Raw genomic sequence first — 22494 nt, forward strand, 5'->3', positions numbered from 1 at the left:
GAGACCTAGTGAATTATAAACAGTGTGTATAAAAACAATCATCTGATTTCGCACATCAACATTTCTGAAACTAAAAATAAAATATACAATGAACTTTGTTTTTTTGATGAATGGGATACTCAAAAAGTTTTTTCAACTTAAAAGGTCATATTTTTTTTATTAAAGTTGGGTATGGGAGTGAACATCTTGTAGCAATCACTTGGGAACATCCAGTATGCTAATGAGGAAGTTATTTGCTTGAGACAGCATTCATTTTAAAATCATTTTTGAATGAGTAACATCTATTTTGAAATCCTTTTTGAGCTATATTTGTGGCTCTGTAGCAAGATCTAGTACACGTATGCAAGCTGTCATGCCACCTCACATTAAATTAGAAGTAACACTGACACATCTGGCAAACTGATGTCACTGCAATATTTGTATATGTTTGTTTCGCTGGTGCAGCACTTATTTTGTAATCAGAATTTATAAAGCTGTGGAGAAAAGTAATCACTCAGTAACAGCGCCAATATGAACACTGTCACATTTGCATAGGATTTTAATGATGGACAAGAGTAGTTTTAATTCTCTAAAGTTAAAAATAAACTTCTATTTCGCCATAATACTTACACTCAATGACTAAAGCAAGACCTTATTATCACTATACTGAAATAAAAAATACCTTTACAGTATTGAGTGTTCTGCTGTAATATGAACTTCGACAAGTCCATTCTGCCAGTAACGATACTGTTTAATCATTTCGTCGCTTTGAAAGATGATATGTTACTCTGATACAAATAAATGATTATAAAGAGTTGTTGAATGTTAAAAAGATGTCCCTGTCACATAGTTTAAGAATATTTTGTCACTTTAGAAGGTATTCATTAACTTAGTTGAAGAACAAGCACATTATTTTGGTATGATACTAACTTTTCACGTAAATAAACAAACAATTCTAGATCTGTGCTGTTGAATGAATCAGAGTAGAATGAGAGCAGATCCACTAATCATAGTTGCTGAAACTTGTAGATGATGGTGGAGGAGGTAGAACGCCACTTAACTTTCAAAAGTTAGGTGTAAGTTGGTATAACAACATGCAAATTGCATGTTTCCACACGTATGTTGAATTATGGGAGTGGTAGCAGGGGATCTACTTGTAAGAAATTCATGCCAGTAGAAACCCAGCTTTAGAGCCAGGTATGGACTTCTGATTACCAAGAGCAGGGGAACTGGCCTTTGTAGCATTGTGACAACAAAATGAAAGATTAAATTTGTGTTAAGTAACATTAACATCATAGATAGCTTTTTCACGCTTTCTGCTTCTACCTAATTTTATGTTAATGATAATCCAAGGTGATGGGATAGAGACCATGATGTGGAATATGAACTAGAAATAATTAAAAATACAGAAACATTATAATTAAAGTTCAACTTTCAAACCACTGTAGAAATAACACCACTGGTCAGAATAACTTCAAATTGATATGGAATATTATCGGAGAAGGGGGAAAACTTATGGCAGAAGAAAAACAAATAGTTACAAAATGTAGCAAAAGAGGGCGCTGTAAGCATCATGATTTAATAGTGGTCAACTAAAAATGAAGAATGAATCATACAACGATACCTAAGGTGTATGTTTGACTTTAAACAAACTGTACTACTCAGTGTGCATGGGTGTACAGTTGTGATACTGTTAGTTAAGTAAGCCCATCCACCATGGCAAGGTCATATCTCATAAGATGGGAAAAATCTATTTTTAATGTCCTGAGGTCAAAACCGCATAAAAAGCATCACTTACATGGGTTTTTAATTGTTCTGAGGCATAAAACCACATAAAAAGTATCAGTCACATCGGTTTTTAATTGTCCTGAAGCCAAAAACCGCATAAAAAGGATCAATCACATCGGTTTTTAATTGTCCAGAAGCAAAAAAGCACATAAAAAGCATCAATAAAAATCAAATCGTATTATTAATTTCCATGTGACTGGCGCAAAACACGTGCAGTATGCTGTCCACCGTTTTCCACAACACTATGCCTATTGACACACAGTCAACATGGGTTCAGAAAACATCGTTCCTGTGAAACACAACTAGCTCTTTATTCACCTGAGCAGCAATGTAGCAGGGCATGTATACACACCCACAGCAGCGAAAGGCAAGATGATGATAATCTGCATAACTTGTCATGAAAAAGACACTTCCACTTTCACATGGATGCTGGTTGTCATCTAACTTGGGAACACCCAGCTTATGGTGTGCATGTAGATATACTGCTGCCATGATGTAATATCATCTGCACACTCAGACAGAGAAAATACAGTAGCCTTGGTCTGTCTATTTATGTTTTAATTGTTGTTGACAATGATGATGATTTGATGAAGATGATGTATCTTCAGACTGGTTTGATGTAGCTCTCCACATGGACCACCTTGTGCAAGCCTCTTCATCTTTGCATTACCACTGCAACCTATATCCACTTTAATCTGCTTACTGTATACAAGCCTTGTTCTCCCTCTACAGTTAGTGCATTACATTTTACTGGGTGCATTCTGTTTTCAGACAACAGACAAGGGAATTGTGATAAACGGAGATCACATCTTTTCTTTCTTTCCTTTCTTTCTTTCTTTATTTTTCTTTCTTTCTTTCTTTATATTTTTCTTTTTTTTTATGGTTGATGCAGCTGCTGTGGATCTCTTTTTAAAACTGTATTTTGCCTGATTGATTTCTCAGTCTTTCAAAGCTGATGCTTTAATGTTTTTCAGTGTGCTTAGCTCATCTCTGTTTTGTCTGATGTTCATTGCCACACATACAAATGTATACAGGTTGGAATTCTAAATTAGGGTGTTTTTGCTAAAAATGAGAATGTATTTGCAGGACATGCTGTAGGGATAAAAGAGTGAGACCTTGTGACTCCGAGAGATTTGTAAAGAAATAAGAACTGTTTCTTCTCATTGACATCGGGGACTTATAACATGGTGGATGTTTATAGGGACCCATTATTGCACTCATTATTTTTGCTCACTTAAGGCTCCAATTGTTTCAAAAAATAATCCTAACTTCACAATCAGCAGCAACAAAAGTTATGAAGTATAAGAAAAAACAAATAGGCCATTGGACCTAGTAGGTAGAATATGGACACCATGATGAAGGCAATCAAGAATTTACAAGACAGAGAGAGAGAGAGTTTCATGCAATGCTAAGCTTTTTCTTTTTATCGTGATCTTTACATCCTGGCGTATTTGTTTATTTTAATCATTTTAACATCTAGCTTATCAAAATATTTTATCATTATCAGTGAAGACAATGTTGTGTGCTGTGTAAACTCGTGATTTCCTTCAACATTATGTCCATATCTTACTTACAAGGCCAGATACCTTGTTTGTTTTATGTTACACTTTGTAACTTTTGCAGCTGCTCCTAATTGTCAAGTTGGAATTTTCTTGAAACAGTGGGGAGCCTTATACATGAGCAAAAATAATAGCTGTAACAATATAAATCCCCAATGTTACAGAGAAGAAACATTTCGTATTTGTTTACATAGCTCTGTGTGTCACATGATCCTGCCCTTGTATCACTATTAGCAAGTTCTGTAAATATGGTTTTATTTTCAGCAAATGTATCCTCATTTAAAGCTCCATTCTGTTTAGGCACATCTGCTTCTCTATTATTGTACAAAATTGTGACATATTTCAGAATGAAGATAACAACAACAACAAGAACAACAGCTAAAATATCTAATTGAGAAGTCATAATTTATTCTTCAAACAGTTGGAACCTTATATAAGCAAAAATAATAGATGTTATAATAGTTCCTTATAAATGTGCACCTCGTTATAAATCTCAGATGTTACAGAGAAGAAACAATTCTTATTTGTTTACGTCTCTCTCTAGGTCTTGTGGTCTCACTGTTTTATTACCATAACATCTCCAGTACATGCTTTCATTTTAACCAAAAACATCTTTATTTATAACTCCAATCATTTTAGGCATATTTGCTTCTCATCTATTATCCAACAAGTATAACATGTTCAACAAGTAAGATGTAGTGTAAGTTCACATACTCCATATCATGTAACACAGATATGATAACAGTTTGAAATTCTGTTTACAGTACAGAGTTGGAAGGGCACGATATAATGAAATCAATTGCCTATCAATGTATGTGTCAAGGTCTCACTGCAATATTGTGAAGAAAGACAAAGGATTATACATAATAGATGGTGGGGTAAGTTATGTAATGTAGAGACTCGAAGTTAAAATAAACTGATTACTTCCTTGTAAACATTTGAGTATGAGTGTTTTATTTAATACACATTTTATTATTTAAACTGCTGCATGTAACTTTAAATGTCATATTGGCTCGAGGAATAGGCTCAAACCCTTTTTAATGTGTACTTGCTAGATCTAAACAACAGTATAATATAAGAGAAACCAGTGGAGTGAGGTGTGGCATATAGAAACATGCAGTAGAAAACAGTATTCGTATTAGCTTTTGAGCTCTTACGCTTTCTCTAGAAAAAGTACACATATTTAGGCAGACAGACACCCAACCACATTCCTGCAGTGAGACTGGCTGTTGATTATCACTTATTGAGAGCACTTGCCTGCGCAGATGGTGGTGGGGAGGGAGGAGAGAAGAATGCACTAGAACTGAGGGGTTAGTAGGATAGTGTGAAGGAGGTCTTTCGACAGATGACTCAGTGTCTGCACAACAAGACAAAAGAAATTCAGAGGGTAGAGTTTGTAAGAGATAGAGAAAGGAAGTGGGGTTGAAAGGGATGGGAGGAAGGGAGAGGAAGGTAGAGATGAAGAGGGAGACAGGAAGGAAGGAGGAAGGATGGAAAAGGGTAGAAGGGAGGGGGGGGGGAGAGAGAGAGAGAATGCATGCCACCTCTGGGGGTGGGGGGAGAGTGCTGGGAGAAGACAGTACATGATCTGGAGTGAAAAGGAGTGGTGAGGACAGAAGGGAGAAGGGAAAAGGTAATGAGGAACTGATTAACGGAGGTTTAGATCAGAGGAATTGCGTGAGTGCAGGATGTGTTGGAGAGGGAAGTCCCGCCTATGTAGTTCAGAGAAACTATTCTGGTAGGGGAATCCATTTGCGCAGTTACTGAAGCAGCTGTTGAAGTCATTTGTGCTGTGGTATACAGCATGTTCGGGAACTGGATGATCAAGTTTGCAGACTGCCACAGTTTGACGATGGCCACTCATGCAAGTAGACAATTGGTTACTTGTCATGCCCACATAGCATGCTGCAGAGTAATTGCAGCATAGCTGATGTAAACTTTTCGGATTTTACACATGACCTTGCCTTTTATTGGGTAGGAAATTCTCTGTCTGGATGGGCCTTGGGGGGCCCAAATGGTATCAAGTGATTGCCACAGCAGGTTATAGGCGTCACGGGATGTGGTTGTGGAGGGGCATGTGGTCAGCCCACTGCTGTTCTGGCCATTGTTAGTTTTTGTGACCGTAACTACTACTTCTCAATGAAGTAGCTCCTTACGTGGTTGTCTCAACGGCTGAGTGCATCCCGCTTACCAACATCCCAAGTGCTAGCCAAGCCTGACAGCACTTAACTTCAGTCATCTGATGGGAACCAGTATTATCAGTGTGGCAAGGCCATTGGCCATTGGAAAGGAAATGCTGTCATATATTAACAACTTATTGAATCATTCACTGTTAAGCTTGAGACTGTTGAGAGTCAGCAAGAGTGCTCCGAGGCAAGAAACCAGAGACACACTGTAGGTACAGGCGTAAATCGTAGCTTTTAGGTTACTCTAGGGAAATAGTAATGGAGGAAACTTACGAACTGCAAATGCTTGGACAGCTGTCCCAGGGTATAAGTCATGATAAAGAGAACTAATTAGTATCTCCACAACCATCTACATGTTGTTGTAAGTAGGCGATAATCATAAACAGGCATTTCTTAGCACATGCAGCAAGAATGACCATTACACCTAAGAATAGCCGCATCAGTAGTTTCACAGAAGTTAGATTGAGAGGGAAAATGAAGAAAACTGCTGAAGTAGAGGCCTCTGCTCATGAGATAGAAGCCTGCGTCTGCAGGGTGAAGCATGGCGATGTAAAACACTGTTGTTCCTTACCGTAGTAAGAAGGGCAGTGATGTTTAGCTTTCAGCTGGATGCTGTTGCTACCAAATGTACAGCTTGTTAGTCTGAATGCTAGAAGCAGTCATCCAGCAGAGAAGAAGAAGGGGAAGGATGCAAAATGGAGTTGGTTGGAGGCACCATGAAGGAGAAAAGCCCCATGTTAGACTGGCAAATGACTGTGACATTCCAGTAGTGTTAGTGGGGTGGCTGCAGAAACATTGTGCTGTCAGAATACTTTCTAAAGCCTCAGGTTTTCGTATTCCAAGTATTTGTCAGTCAGAGTGTTGGGATTACGTGTTGCTCAACACCAACCTTGGGTAATGTCCAATTTAAGTCTGTTTTCTCACTTTTAATGTTGCTCTCAAATGTTTGTACTTAATGAAGCACTGGGTGATTCTTCTTCTGTTCTCTCTCATCTATGTTTATAAATGGTCTTCAGTGTAGTAGTTAAGTTGGAATAAAGTAATTGATTGTTATGAAACTCTAGAATTCCTTGAGTCTCCTATAATATTGTGAAAGGATAGTTGCTACTCACCATATAGTGGAGATGCCGAGTCAGATAGGCACAACAAAAAGACTGTCGCAAAGTTGTTTTGTTGTCCACATCTTTGACCCAGCATCATTGCTATATGGTGAGTAGCAATTATCCTTTTCATAATATTGTCTTCATTCCATCCTGACTTTTCGATTGTTTGAATCTCCTACAAGTATCCTCCAAGAGTCGCAAAATCCACACCACTTGTAGGTGCTCCCTGTGACAGTGTTTGGTGCTGACCCAAGGAGCTACCTGCTATCACTGGATGTTTGTCTTTCGGCATTTGCTCCTGACTGCTCGAAAACTACGTCTCACCTGAAACTCCCCTAAAGTTCTCATACACTTCATCTAGCCTATATCAGAACATTACAATGCATATGACTTGACTGCAGTACGAGGTGGTGGATGGTGGGTTGGTGTATGGAAGTGTCTTGCTCCTGTGTTGACCAGAAGGAAATGACCCATGGGGTGCAGGATTGGGAGCTGTATGGCAAGGATATTCTGTTGGTCTGGTGCTTGGCAAACCACTACTTTGGTTGATGTGGGTATGATTTAAGGTACAATGTCCCTCATCTCAGGGTGTAATGAGAGGTAGTTGAAAACCTGGTGAAGGGTGTGGTTGAGCTTTTTGTTGATCTTTTCAAGGCCAAGGTGATACTAGCAGATCAGAGGAGTGCTGGTCGGTGGCTGGTTAACAGGTTTACTGGTGTTTCAGGAGATGACACAGCAGATCTGTCTGTGGACTAGCTCGATAAAACCTTATTGACAGACAGTATCCTGTTCACATCGTGCAGTGTTCTACTGCCCACGCAGTTTACAGAGTATACTTATCCGTCCCTATTCCAAACCTACTCCGAATGCACCCCATGGGTCATTCCCTTGTGGTTAACTATAGTGCAAAATATGTCCCACACACCTAACCATCTCCTATCACAGTCCACTCACTGGCATTTCTTAGCCAATAAAAGGCAGGGCCACATTTAAAAGCAACCATGGTTTGTGTCAGCTATGCTGCAGTTACTACCCAGTGTTCTATGTGGGCATGACAAGTAATCAACCATCTACTCGCATGAATAGTTACCTCCAAACTATGGCAAACTGCAAATATGACCAACCAGTTGCCGAACATTTTGTGCACCACAACACAGGTGACTCCCACAACTATTTCACTAAGGGAGCCATTTGGATACTCCCTGGCAGCACTAGTTTCTTATAACTACACAGGTGGGAATTGTCTCTCCACCATATCCTGCACTTGTACAATCCCCTTGGCCTAAACCTCCATTTAACTGTCTACCACTGCCTCACCTGACCTTTTCCCTTCTCTCATCTGTCTACAGCATTCGTTTCCTGTCCAGATTATGTCCTGCTGCTCCCTCCCCCCCTCCTCCTGCCTCGTGTCGTGTCAAGTGGGCTCTCTCTCTCCCCCTCCCTCCCCCCTCTCTTTTTCCCTCTCCCCTCCCTCCCTCCCCTTTTTCTCTCCCCTCCCCTCTCCCCCCTCTTCTCTCCCCTCCCCCTCTCTTCCCCTCCCCTTCTCTCACTCCCACCTCTCCCTCCCCCTCCTCCTCTCCCTCCCCCTCTCCCTCCCCCTCCCCCTCTCCCTCCCCCTCTCCTCCCAGTCTACCTCCCCCCATCTGCCACCTCCCCTCCCCTCCTCTTACCCGCACCCTCTCCACTTCCCTCCTCACTCCCCTTCCCCTCCCCACTCCTCTCTCCCCCCCTTCCCCTTCCACCCCCTCCCTCTCTTGCCCCTATCCCTCTTCTCTCACTCCCTCCCCCTCCTATATCCTCCCCTCTCTCACCCCTCCCCATCTTCCCACTTCACCCCTCTCTCTCACCCCTGTCCCCCTTTCCTTTCCCCTCTATCTTCTGCACTACTTTTGTCTTGGTGTGCAGCCACTGAGTCATCTGTCGAAAGATCTTCCCCACATTAATCCCACTATCCCTCCTTGCCTTGTGTGTCCTTCTCTACATCCTCAGCACCTGCAGCTGTGCAGGCAACTGCTCTCAATAATCAATAATCATTAGTCAACCTTTCTATAGTTGTGGGAGAGTGTGCTTGGGAGTTTGTGTGGTTGTGTGTGTGAATATGTGCATTTTTGCTGGAGGAAGGTAAAGAGCTCAAAAACTAGTGTGAATAATGTTTTCTGTTGCGTGTTTACATGTGTGATACATCAGTCCTCTACAGTCCTTATTTTATGTTTTAGTTCATCCAGAAATTTCCCTTGTTGTTATATGGCAATATGGCAGGCAGTGGGTTATAAATTCCTCTTATTGTTTCAATGTGAAAACAAATTGACTTTTTCAACTTTAACTGCCATGCATGCCTTAATCTATATTAGATCCTGCCAAATATATAACTGAAGCTGATTCCTTGTACTGATCTCCTCCTATAGCAGACCGTAGCAGAGTGAGTGGATTATTGACATTTTTTATAAAACTGTGCTTGAGTTCACTCTCATCTCGAGTATTGAATAATTTCTGTGATTCAAAAGTCCTTAACGTTAAAGGCAGATTTCAAAAGAAATGTCCGGAATGTCTATTCCAGTGCCGAACTGTAAATGAAATTCATGAATTTATTAAGTAGCGAACAGACCCAAATCTGAATACAAGAATGTTTTTATTCTGTCTGTATGTTTCTGCAAAATAGAGTACCTTCACTTAAATTTTTAAAAACAATAAAAACTCATAAAAGATGTGTATTCACTATATTTCTGTCTTAAATTACACAATTTTTCGATTTTTTTATGCTTCTTAAATAGCTGTTAAGTATTTTTGCAGAAACTATAGCCCATGTAGGAAGGTGTTATCACACAGTGAAGTGGAGCAGTAGAGAAGTGTGGAGGGGACAAGATTTACATAAGAAAGGCAGTAGAGAGTGGGCAGACAAAGTCTGCATTGCAAGACCTTGTTGCTGTGGGCAACAATCAGTTTCATTTGTTTTGGTTATGTGTTCCATTGATCATTCTCACAGTAACCATTATGATGTGGAATGTGTCAAGTGCATAATAAATGCATACATGAATCAATTTTTTTATGCTTAAAATTTTTATCATGTACCCCATATTATTAAATGGCACAAAACTCATATATTATACCTATAAATTTATTTATTCCTATTCAAGAATTCATGTATGGTCTGTCAAACATTTTATTTCATCTGGTAATTTATCAAAAAGTTTTACAGCAGCATATTTTACCCCTTCCTGTGCCAAATATAGGTAAAGAAGAGGAGAGTGTAAGTCTTTCTTCCTTCTAGTATCATAATCATGAATGTCACTGTTGTTTTTAAAATGGTCCATGTCATTGAGAACAAATTTCATTAGTGAGTAAATGTACTATGAGGCTGTTGTAAGAATTCCTAACCTTTTAAACAGATGCCTAGATGTGCGACTATGAGTCCCACAAATTATTCTAACCTCTTTCTTCTGAACAGTGAATACATTTGCCCAAGTGTTGAGTTACCCCAAAATATAATTCCGTATGACATCAGAGAGTGAAATTGTGCTAAGTATGTTAGCTTACTAATTTCTATATTCTCAGAATTGGCAATTATTCTGATTGCAAAGTTCCTGAACCTAGTCGCTTTAGGAGATCCAAAATATGAATTTTTCCAATTAAGAATCTCATCTATATGTCCACCTACAAACTTAGTATGCTCTACCCTGTCTACTGACTTCTGTTGATGTGTTATTTTTATTGAAGGAACTGTACTCCTTGTGGCAGAAAATTGGATGTACTGTGTTTTTTTTTTTTTTTTTTTAAGTTCAGAGCAAGCCCATTTGCAGAAAAGCAATGAACAACTTTTGCAAATTCATTAGTTGTATCATTTTCTATTGGAGTTTCTTTTACTGGATAAATAATGATGCTTGCATAATCAGCAAATAGTGTCAGGTTAGCTTCTTGTTTCAGAGAAGGTAGGAAGATCATTCATTTATATCAAGAACAGAAGGAGACCCGGGATCAAACCCTGTGGAACACCTAATGTAATTTCACTCCAGTTACATGAAGTGGCAAACTTCCTTAAATCATCTAAACCATAGAAAGAAACTTTTTTGTTTCCTCTTTTGTAGATATGGCTTAAACCATTCATATGCTGTTCCATTTATACTGTAGAGTTGCAAGTTCTGTAATATAATGTCATGGTTCACACAATCAGATGCTTAGGATAAGTCACAGAAAATTCCTATTGGCGATATTTTACTATTTAAAGACTCTATTACATGGACAGTGAAATTGTATATAGCTGTCTGAGTAGAACAGCATTTTTGAAATCCGAACTGTGATTTACTAAGTATCCCATTACTGTTGAGATGGCTAACCATTCTTGAGTACATTACATTCTTGGTGATTTTTGAAAATGCTGTAAGCAAGGATACTGACCTGTAATTATTGACATATGTGGTGTCCCATTTTTCCTAGAGAGGCTATGACAATGACATATTTTAAACTGTCTGGGAAAATACCTTGAGTTAGTGATGCATTACATATGTGACTCAGAACATCAGTTGTAAATTCTCCACATTGTTTTAATATCTTGTTAGAGATGTCATCTACTCCAACTGAACATTTATTTTTCAAAGATTTAATGATTTTCCTTATTTCATAAGAGGTTGTTAGGTGAAAATTAATTTAAGATTTCTCCAAACTGACTCTTCCACGTGCTGCTTGTTTTTTTTTCTTGAGCTGTTCTCACCAAGTTTTTTACCTACACTTAAGAAATGGTTGTTAAATACATTAGCGGCTTGTGTAGTTGTTAAATACATTAACTGCTTGTGTACTGTTGGTTAAAATAGTCTCATTCCCCTTAATAGTAATACTACATACCCCCGTGGTTACTTTTCCTGTCTCCCTTCTAACAACATTCCATATTGATTTGATTTTATTGCCCGAGTTGTTAATTTCATCTCTAACATATGTATCTCTTTATTTTCTGACAACTTCTTTCACTATGTTACAATAACTTTATAGTGTAAAATTACTCCTGGGTCTATACTAATTCTTGCTATCTCATACAGTTTTCTTTTTCTTTCTGGAGACATTTTAATACTTTTAGCAATCCAAGGTTTCTTTGAAAAATGGTGTTACATTTAGTAATTTTTTTGGGCAACAATGTTCAGAAGGGGATATAAACCTATCAAGATATATGTTGCATTTATCATTAGCATTTGGCTCATTATATAGGTACATCTCCCCAATTAACATTTCTTAAACTTTCTTTGAAGTGCTCTATAGGTACTGGACTGAGCAACCTTACACTGTTACTTAATGGTTTCTGAACTGTACACCCTGCTAGGTTTTGTAAGTTAATCAATTGTGCATCATGGTCTGATAATCCATTTGTCACAGGGAAAGCATGTGTTAGTTCTGCATCCTCTTGCTTTACAAATACATTATCTATTAGAGTGCTACTGTCTTGAGCTATATGTGTAGGGAAATTGATCATTGATTCTAAGTTACATGTCATTAATAACACTTCTTGTTCACTTTTCCTATCAGAGTTGCTTAGAAAGTTTATATTGAAATCACCACAGATTAATAACTTCTTCTTTCTGTCTGACGGACAGCATAATAGGAAGTCAAACGTTTTTTATGAATAGCTCCCATTCTCCTAATGGGGACCTGTGCACTGTTGCTAATATCAACATACACTAGCTAGCTGTAGTTCACATGCACAAACTTCAGAGTGCTGATCAACACAAAATTTGCTTGCTTCTACAGTTCTGTATTTGTACCCTTGTTTTGTGTAAATGGCAATTCCTCCTTTATCCATGCTAGATCTGCAAGTGTAAGATGCTGAATTATACCCATTTGTACTGACACTTTCCATCCCCACAGTTACATGGTGTTCAGACAGACAAAGTATATCAATCACATTCTTATTTTTGAGATCATCTAAACACACTAATAGCTCATCTACTTTATTTTTTGTTTCCCTGATATTTTGGTGAAGTAAGTTGATAGTACCCATAGCTTTATCTCTATTTGCTGTACATATGGCTTCATTTGTACTATTTTTCTTGATTGTTGTCTGTCTGGACTTTGGCTTTAATCTAAAGAACCTGTTTGCCTGGTCCCATTAACCACAGCGATCGTCCCATGTGTAACTGTGGCCCTCCTTACAATATCTACTAATAGAGAAGCGACCTTGTCTTTCCCCTTCATATTTAGGTGCAGGTGTATTCCCACTTACCAATAGCATCAACTGGAACAACACTTACATGAGATTTTGCCGGTGTCTGGGGCATCCTGTCCAGTCGTGCCTTATAGCAGTGTTTATCCAGAGCCGATCATGGCATAGAAAGAGCTCCACAAACCCCACATTTGTGTGCCCATTTTCTGCTCCTGTTTTATCCAGGTCACTCCTAATGATTTATCTTGGATTCATAGCCAGGCTGTCTCCTGCTCCTCCAATTATAATAACCTGATGTTCCTTCTCAGAGTTCCTGCATAACTGACCTAAGTTTGCTGTCACCTGGCTAAGGCTAGCACATGGTTTCACAAAACTTGTGACCTATTACCCTGCGCCTAATTCGTCCTGAAGCCGCTGGCCTACACCCCTCCCATGACTGCTACCTAGAAGCAGAATTCTTCTTTTCCTATTCTAATTTAATCCCAACCTGTTTTTTCCTTTAAGCTAATATTCTGCTTCAACCTACATTCATCTACATCTGGGTGAGACCCTTCCTACATTGCCTCAGATAGCAAGTAAAACTGATGATGTGTTCAAATATGTGAGTGGAACAACAAATTTTAAAATCTGATTTGATTTGATTTGATTTTTTATTGGTCCAGTTTTGTCATACAGCACAAATTGTACAATTGATATTGGACAGGTCAAATATAAGTTACAATAATACATAGTATAAGCAAAATAGTAGGCAAATTAAAAATAGGTACCTATTACAATTAATTTTGTTACGTATTCAGAAATTCTCTGGCAGAATAGAAACAGTGCTTTATTAGAAATGCCTTTAGTTTAGCTTTAAATATTGGATGAGTAGCATTTTTTATTTCCTCTGTTATCTTATTATGTAGTATTACACCAATGTTAATTATGCTCCTCTAATAGGTGGTTGTTCTGTGATATTTTTGATGTATATTTGATTTCCCTCTGGTACCATAGTTGTGTACATTTTTGTTCTGTAGCAGTTTGCTTGTTTTCAGGAGGTAGTCCCTAGTGAACAAGACAGTTTCATAAATGAATAAACTTGGAACATTTAGAACACTAAGCTCAGTAAAATGGGATTTACAGGAGTCCATCTTTTTAAGGCCACAAATTATTCTTAGAGCCCTTGTTGCATTCTAAAAACCTTTATACTATCCCCAGAAAACGATCCCATATTGGACTAGTGAGTGGAACTGTGCATAGTATGCCTGCAGTACTGTTGTTTTGCTTGTTGTAGCCTTTAAAATTCTTAGGCCATAGCACACAGATTATAGTTTTCTAGACAAGTTATTTATATGTGTGCCCCACTTTAAGTCCTGCTGAACCAATAGACCCAAAAATTTTGTGACACTTACATTTTCTAGGGTATCATTTTTTAATTGTGCTTGAATAGACATTTGATTAGTTGGAGGAATTAAATGAAAATCGACACACACAGTTTTTTCTGTATTTATAATGAGTTTGTTTTTTTGTGAACCACTCAGAAAGTCTTTCCATAGAACTTTTTGCTGTGGACTGCAAAGTTTCTGGATTGGATCCAGTGAGCAATATGCTGGTGTCATCGGCAAACAGGATGGTTTTTGTGGGACTCGTATATTCAACTAAGCCATCCACATAAATCAAGAGTAATGGACCTAAGATTGAGCCCTGCAGTACACCAAGTTTTATTGTTAATTCGCTAGAAAGTAAGGAGTTGTTTCTTATTTTATTAATTTTGTTGAATTCATACTGAAGTGATACTTTCTGCCTGCAGTTTTTTAGGTATGAAAACAACCAGCTATGTGCTACACCTCTTACTCCTCGTCTTTCTAATTTTTCGAGCAGAATGTTATGGTCCAGGATATCAAAGGATTTTGATAGATCTAGAAAAATACCTGCAGCTAATTTATGTTGATCAAGGGATTTTAAAATGCAGTCTAAGAATTCGAAAATTGGTGTCTGTGTAGATTTAGACTTTCTAAAACCGTGTTGTTGTACTGTAAGTGGTGCATATTTATTTATGAAACTTAGAAGCCTGTCATAGAAGAGTTTTTCTAGAATTTTTAAGTAGAAACTTAACAGTGACACGGGTCGGTAGTTTGATATTTTTTTCCGAAGACCCTTTTTTTTAGCATTGGTGTAACTTTTGCTATTTTAAAAACATCTGGAAATACACCAGTTTTTAAAGAGAGGTTGAAAATTTTTGCCAAGGGGTTTTCTATGTGGTGAGCACATGTTTTTAATATGAAATCAGGTACTTCATCAAGACCACTTGACATTTTATTGCTTAATGATTTAATTTTACTTATAATTTCATTGGGGTTTGTTTCATAAACATACATAGAAGCAGTCAAGATCACTGACTTGCTGGAGAAACTTGGGACTGGTCCTTGACAGTGTACTTGAATGAGGTCTTCAGCCAGTGAAGTGAAGTATTCACTGAATTTTTCCACTATCAAATTTGGCTCTGTGACTTTTGAGTCTTCTAGTGTTAATGATACATTCTTTTTCTTTGGAGCTGAACTACAAGTTTCTTTCTTTATAACTCTCCACGTGGATCTCATTTTGTTAGATGGTTTCTTATCAAATTGTCATTCCACATAATTTTTGCCTCTTTGACTACTCTACCATAGATTCTTTTGTAGGCTTTTGAATAATCAGTAATAATGATCAATCGGGTCAATATAACTTTTACTGACATCACAGAACTTTATTTGTTTTTTCACAAAGATAGCAGAGCCACCATGTTTGGAAAACTCTCGGCTAAAATGACTTGCTAATCTATATCCTGAGATTGAGGTTAATTTTACTTCGGCATTTCATAGCCAGTGTTCAGTAATGCAAATTGTATCTACATTTAGTGCATAGTGGAGTAGTGCTTCCAACATGGAAATTTTATTTGTGAGTGACTGAACATTATGGTGTACGATAGCAAACCCTGGGTATTTAGTAACTTTAGTGGAAATGGTTTCTGATTCTTTATCCAATGGCATTTCTAATACAGCACTTACCCTAAAAATTTTCAGTACCTTTCTTGTGTATGGCTTCTGTTTTCTGGTGGCAATCAGTAGGTTAGTTAACTTCTGGAGCTTGTATAAGTTTTGCTTCATCCACATCTGACCTCTTCAGTTTAAACCATTTCGTAATTTTCGTTTGGCTGATGACTTGATTGTTTGTTTCTCACCTAATCGGTTTAAACCACACTGTTTGGCAGATGGCACAGCTTGTAACTTGTCTAAAGCACTTCTTAATCTCCGTTTGTTTGTCACTTATACTTTTTTCTTCACTCTTCTTTGAGATGCGAGTACATATTTTTTCGGCTAGTAATTTCTTTCCATTAGTCGTCTACACGAGACATGAGCTGACTATGTCGTGTATGTTGCTCCACAGCTATAACCTCTGTGACGGCAGAAGGTGAAAACAGCTGATGCGGCTTTGTGAAGACTTTTTAAGTACAATTTTTCTCAAAAAAATGATCGTCTAACGATACAATCATCAAAATTGGTTACAGTGTTTATCATTTTAGTAAAAACTGAACAATATTATCAGTAAAAAATGTAGTAACAACCAGATTAACTTCAAGCAGAAACCAAAATTGCTATACTTGATTGACAACTGCTTCTACTACATAGAATTTAAAAAAAAATGTAAGTTTATATTTTGTGTGTGTGTGTGTGTGTGTGTGTGTGTGTGTGTGTGTGTGTGTGTGTTTTACTGTAGTTGAATGTAAATCACTGTGTGTAAAAAAGAATTACTTATCACAATTCTTTAAAATTATAGTGGTTGGGGGGAGAGATGATGTGAATTGTCCAGATCTGAAGTAATTATCATTTAGCCGCAGCAAAACTTGTCCATAAATGCGCACAGGTATAGATGCGTACACGTTAAGAACATTGTGGCATTGAATAAATGTTAATTCCTGTTAGTTTGGGTGCGCGTCGTGGTATTTACCTTTTCTCCCCAACGATGTACAACAACATGGCTGCGGCGGCTATTCTCTCTTCAGGTTGACTTCATCTCCAAAAAGGTCCATTTAAAAATGCAAGCCCTTGTCACATTGGGAAGTAGAAAATAAGGTGTAGCTAGGTACGAGAATGAAAACTTGTGTCTTCTGCATATTGTAACTTTTAATTAAAAGAATACTGGTAGAGTGCAATTACATACGTCTTTATTGCACCAGCTCAAAAGACCAACAAGACACCGAGATATATATACGAGGGCGGTTCAGAAAGTAACCTCCGATTGGTCACAGTGTGGGTTGTGGGGGGAGTAGCGACGCCATCTGTGCGTTCACGCACTCAACAGGTCAGTCGGCATCAAGCCGTGGTCGAGTGAACGCCGTACCTGGGCTAGTTTAGTTTTTGTGGCAGTTTGAAATGTGTGCTGCAATAGAAAACCCCGCGAAATGTGAAGTGCGTGCTGTCATAAGGTTTTTTACAGCCAAAGGATATTCTGCAGCAGCTATTCATCGTGAGCTTTGTGCCATGTACGGACCAAGAGTTATGAGTGAAGGAGTTGTCCGTGAATGGGTACGTTTATTTAAAAGTGGACGAGAAAACGTTCATGATGAAGGGAGGAGTGGTTGACCATCATTGGTGACTGACGAACTCGTTCAGACAGTTGATGCAAAAGTTCGTGAAAATCGACGTTTCTCAATGTCGGAGTTGTCTACTGGTTTTCCACAGATTTCTAAGACTCTCTTGTACGAGATAGTGACAGCAAGATTGGGTTACCGTAAGTTCTGTGCATGATGGGTGCCCAAAATTCTTACCGACCACCACAAAACTCAAAGAATGGCCTCTGCATTAGACTTTCTGTCACGTTATGAGGACGAAGGAGAACCATTGTTAAACAGAATCGTGACCGGTGACGAAACCTGGATTAAGTACGTGAACCCTGAGACAAAAGAACAATCAAAGATGTGGGCACATTCAAATTCACCTACCAAACCAAGAAAAGCCTCGCAAGATTTTTTCTGCCAGAAAACTGATGGCAACGGTGTTTTGGGATGCCAAAGGGGTGTTGTTGGTTGAATTCATGGAACGTGGTACGACCATTAATCAAGACGTGTACTGTGAAACAATAAAAAAGTTACGACGGGCTATACAGAACAAACGCCGTGGTATGCTGACTTCCGGTATCGTTTTTTTGCACGATAACGCCCGTCCTCACTCTGCTCGCAGAACAACGGCCCTTCTTGAGTCCTTCAAGTGGGACGTTATCAACCATCCATCTTACAGCCCAGACCTGGTGCCAAGTGATTATCACCTCTTCATGCATTTGAAGAAATGGCTCGGGTCACAGCGGTTTGATGACGACGAAGAGCTCAAAGATGCGGTGACAGGCAGGCTCCAGGCACAAGCAGGTGATTTTTATGCAGAAGGAATTTCAAAGCTTGTGAAGAGATACGATAAGTGCCTCAATCGCTATGGAGACTATGTAGAAAAATAGTGCAAAGATGTAGTTGTAAGATGTATATATTAAAATATTTTTGTTTAACTTGGTGTATTTTTTTAAATCAACCGGAGGTTACTTTCTGAACGGCCCTCGTATATATATAAACAAAGATGATGTAACTTACCAAACGAAAGTGTTGGTATGTTGATAGACACACTAACAAACACACACACAAAATTCAAGCTTTTGCAACCCACAGTTGCTTCATCAGGAAGGAGGGAAGGAGAGGGAAAGACAAAAGGATGTCGGTTTTAAGGGAGAGGGTAAGGAGTCATTCCAATCCCGGGAGCGGAAAGACTTACCTTAGGAGGAGAAAGAGACAGGTATACACTCGCACACACACATATCCATCCGCACATATACAGACACAAGCAGACATATATACATAAAGAGGTACATAAAAATCGATAGTTTTGTTTTTAAATTTTCTGTCAACGTAGATGTAATCATACCTCCCTATGATATCTCTGCCACGTGGGGATGGTGCGACTTTTTATTGATATGTGTAGGTCATTTAAAGAACCTACACAATTGCAACCTCCCCCCCTCCCTTGCCACCCCTTACCCCTTACCCCTCCCCATTTATTGTATACTGGAGTGATCCATATCACTGGTCGCTGGATGTCAGTATGCAGTGGTGGTGCATTAACACCATTTAACTTTTCTGTGCTTTAAACTCTTGGCCTGCCATTGTACTGAGACCTTCATTTGTGCCCAAGTTTACCTCATGTACTCTCAGAACATGCCATTACATAATGTTTGTATCTAATTTTGTTTAATGTACACTTTACACATTATTACTACCGCTATTTACAAAATAATAAATGAATAAATAAAGGTTGCATCAACAGGCACATTTGAATTCAGAGTCTGTAGTTTGATTATTGGAATTTAACTGCTGCTATTGCGGCATCGTCCAGAGTGCTCACCTCACATGAAATATGGTGCAGGCGCACTTGAGTTTGTTAATGCTGCTGTTAAGTTGAACTGTCCATGAATGTGCTACAGTTTCACTTGTTTACCAAAGTCAATAAAAGTGTTCATCCCTTTGCGGGAACATGGTGTGCTGAGGCTTGTGCATAGTGGAACCATTGATACTGTGGTGAGGAGGTTCATCATTTATGGCCCAGGCATTTGTTCCTCTCATAATCCACATGTTTCAGTGGTTGAACCAAGCTCACGCTGTCAGCATTCTGAGGCAATTGAATGGATTCAACGTAAGTCTCCAATGCCCTTATTCTTTTCCATACCACGTCTGTGGTAGAATGCTTTGTCGATACTCAAGTCCACTGATGATACTAATGTTTGATACTCTTCAGCACTGGCACACGGTTTTTACAGGAACACACCATTGAATTGCGAGTTTCAAACCTTCATAAAATGTTCGTTGCATATTTGGTGTTATATTCAGCTCTACATTACATCACAGGCTGCCACGTAATCGTGACTTATTTAGTTTCATAATCGAAAGCAGTCTTTCATGCATTTATGTTGATCAAAACATTGTTATCACGTTTGCAATCTCATTATATGGACGTGGAATGTCGAGCTTCGGGACAGTTTCAACACAGATGGATTTGGCTTATAAACGGGAAATACGTTGCAGATCGATAAGCTCCATCTGCAGTTGCCCAGGGGCGCTTTAAAATGAAATGCAAAACGGTCTCTAAAAGAGATCACAAGGAAATTTAGAACTGGCAGTGCGCTCAAATGTTTGGAAAACTATTTCTGTAATTCTTTTAACGAGACAGAAGTTTGTTCAAATTCATGTTTTCTTTAACACCAGTGAGTTTAGGGAAATGGACGGTGTTTTTTTTTTCATAATTTATCACCCGCACAATGCTATTTTTTTAAACATATCCCCGTCATATCCAAAATAGATTATTTCTCACCTTGCAACATCTTACTGTGGGCAGTGTGCAGTCAAATCCACGTAAAATGCAAAGTCTTCAGCCCATCCTGGGTGTTCCAATTTTCTTTCCTCCTTTCATTTTTCTTTCATAAATTTAACAATAGCGGGTTTCAATTTGAAAAATCGTTTCAGGCATGCCCCTTGACTTAACCAACGTACTTTGAAATAATATAGTCCAGTTACAAAAGACCTGACACCCCTTTAATTTCCTGAACGGTTACAGATATCGAAACGAGGTTTCGTGCAATTGATAGTACCCTGAGGGGCACTGTTTTGTATGGATAATGCCCTGATATCAGGCATCAACCAAGATGTTGATACAAGTATGATTTTTTTTTAATGGAAATGTATACTTTTCATAACTATATTCAGTAGGTCTTGGAAAGGCAGTTACGATGATATAGCGCTTTTATTACTGACACTGAAGCCTTTCGCAAGAGAATCCAAGAAATGCACTAAAACTGGGAAGCAATGAGGCGAGAGTAGGCCATTGCTGTGAAATAACACCAAGCTGTCAGACCAGACTCAGCCGTTATATGCCGATGCAGCAAGGCACGCCTTCGCTACTAAAATAAAACCTCATTTTGTATACGACCTAGAAACACCTACGATTTTTTTTGTGAGACTATGGCATATGCTAGTTTCTGGCGTATCAGATGGGACTAAGGAAAGCTGTTTCAATTGTACGTACTTTTCCAGGTTTTTGTTGGAACAACTACAGTTTTTCGAGCAGTTTTTCATTACTATTTTCACAGAATTTTCTTGACATTCGTCTCATAATAGCGTGTCTAACTTTTGCACATTGGTGTACATGTCAGCATGCAAGAAATTATGAATCATAAATGATCTGCTGACAGACAACACAGTTTTGTTAGTTCTGGGGCACAGAGAAGTAAACAGTCGAAAAGCTTAATACAACGATGTAGACTGGCATGACCATGTTTACAATGTAATATCTGATTCCGGATGACTCAGTTTTAGAATATTTCTCTCATTCTTTTGCAAGGAATTTCTACTACAAAATTAACAAGCATTGTATCACTGCAGTCGTCTTCTCATGCACTTTCGGATGCCGTTAAGAAAGTATATCATTCTCTTTAAAAAATTATACTTGCCTCATAATCACGATCGATACAAAAGTGAAGATTCTGTATTACACACCAAATTACGTGTCCCTTAGCGTGCTATCATTGGCCCAAAACCTAGCTTCGGTATCTAAAATCATTCACGAAATAAAAGGGGTATTACGTCGTGCATGACTCATCCTGAATATACTCCCTTTGTCAGAAATGTTACAGGACAGATTAAAAAAAATATAGAAAATTGTACTTCAGTTACCAACGTTTCTGGAGGTCTTGAAAGAAAGCAGGGAAATTTTCAACTTCTATGCTTGTAAGCTCATTTGTCACAGGCTGTCGTATGTATGTGATATCTTGATGGAGTTTTCTTTCAGTTGCATTCTTGAAAGGGCCTCGCTGCAGTTGCTTAATCATCGTCCACATTTCACTAGGGTTTTCCCAGCTTAACGCATATCTTATTTTTCACTCTTTGCTCAGAATCAGCATCGATTGTGTCACCAAAACTAATGCGCCAAGAATCCAGACAGGGTGTTGCTAAGCACAGCCTTGCCACATAGTGAGTTTCACGGAAACACGTGCAAGGTCATTTAGAGGACACACACATTAACATGAAAGCAACATTTGTTCCCTTTTGGTATTGCAAGCTCAGAAACAAAAAAAAGCCTGTCCTGGAACTTTTTCTGCGAAATGGATTAGTCTCCATACTCTTCGTACAGTTTCACTGAAACAGTTATACCTGACGGCATAGTAATGTATTCTACTTCCGAATATTTGCTACTTGAACCATCAATGTCATCACGTCAGCTACGTCTGCTAATTTAAAACAAAGTGCTTTTTGATGTACAGAACACAGAATCTCGTCTGATAATCTTTGTAATTTCTGGTTCTTTCCTCGTCAACTAAAAAAATGGTTCAAATGGCTGTGAGCACTATGGGACTTAACTTCTGAGGCCATCAGTCCCCTAGAACTTAGAACTACTTAAACCTAACTAACCTAAGGACATCACACACATCCATGCCTGAGGCAGGATTCGAACCTGCGACCGTAGCGGTCCCGCGGTTCCGGATTGTAGTGCCTAGAACCGCTCGACCACCCCGGCCAGCCCGTCAACTAAATCTTTAAATTCTATCTGAGTGGTGTGTAATGTTCCATAGGAAATTTCTGCTACTCATATATTACTGCGACTGCATAATGGATATGGAGAATTTCAACCTTCTGTTCTCGTTCCCATCCACATCTTGTGACGATAGATCACTAGACTGCCTGTTTTTGT

General features: G+C 38.7%; 1 protein-coding gene across 8 annotated transcripts in view; it reads left to right on the top strand.

The window, feature by feature from the left end:
- The window catches only part of LOC126440335 (molybdenum cofactor biosynthesis protein 1-like), a 370799-nt gene that overhangs the window by 39315 nt on the left and 308990 nt on the right, over nt 1-22494 (top strand). For 6 of the 8 annotated variants that reach the window (XM_050090622.1, XM_050090623.1, XM_050090621.1 and 3 more), the window contains one exon: nt 4091-4204. The exons of 1 other annotated variant lie outside the window; for it this stretch is intronic. In XM_050090622.1, coding sequence (XP_049946579.1) covers nt 4197-4204 — 8 coding nt within the window. In that variant the 5' untranslated portion in view covers nt 4091-4196. Of the gene's footprint in view, nt 1-240; nt 4205-22494 lie in introns of those variants that run through there. One more of the 8 variants, XM_050090624.1, reaches the window with a different exon arrangement.

This window comes from Schistocerca serialis, unplaced genomic scaffold, assembly GCF_023864345.2.
Source record: "Schistocerca serialis cubense isolate TAMUIC-IGC-003099 unplaced genomic scaffold, iqSchSeri2.2 HiC_scaffold_1362, whole genome shotgun sequence".
Taxonomy (NCBI): domain Eukaryota; kingdom Metazoa; phylum Arthropoda; class Insecta; order Orthoptera; family Acrididae; genus Schistocerca; species Schistocerca serialis.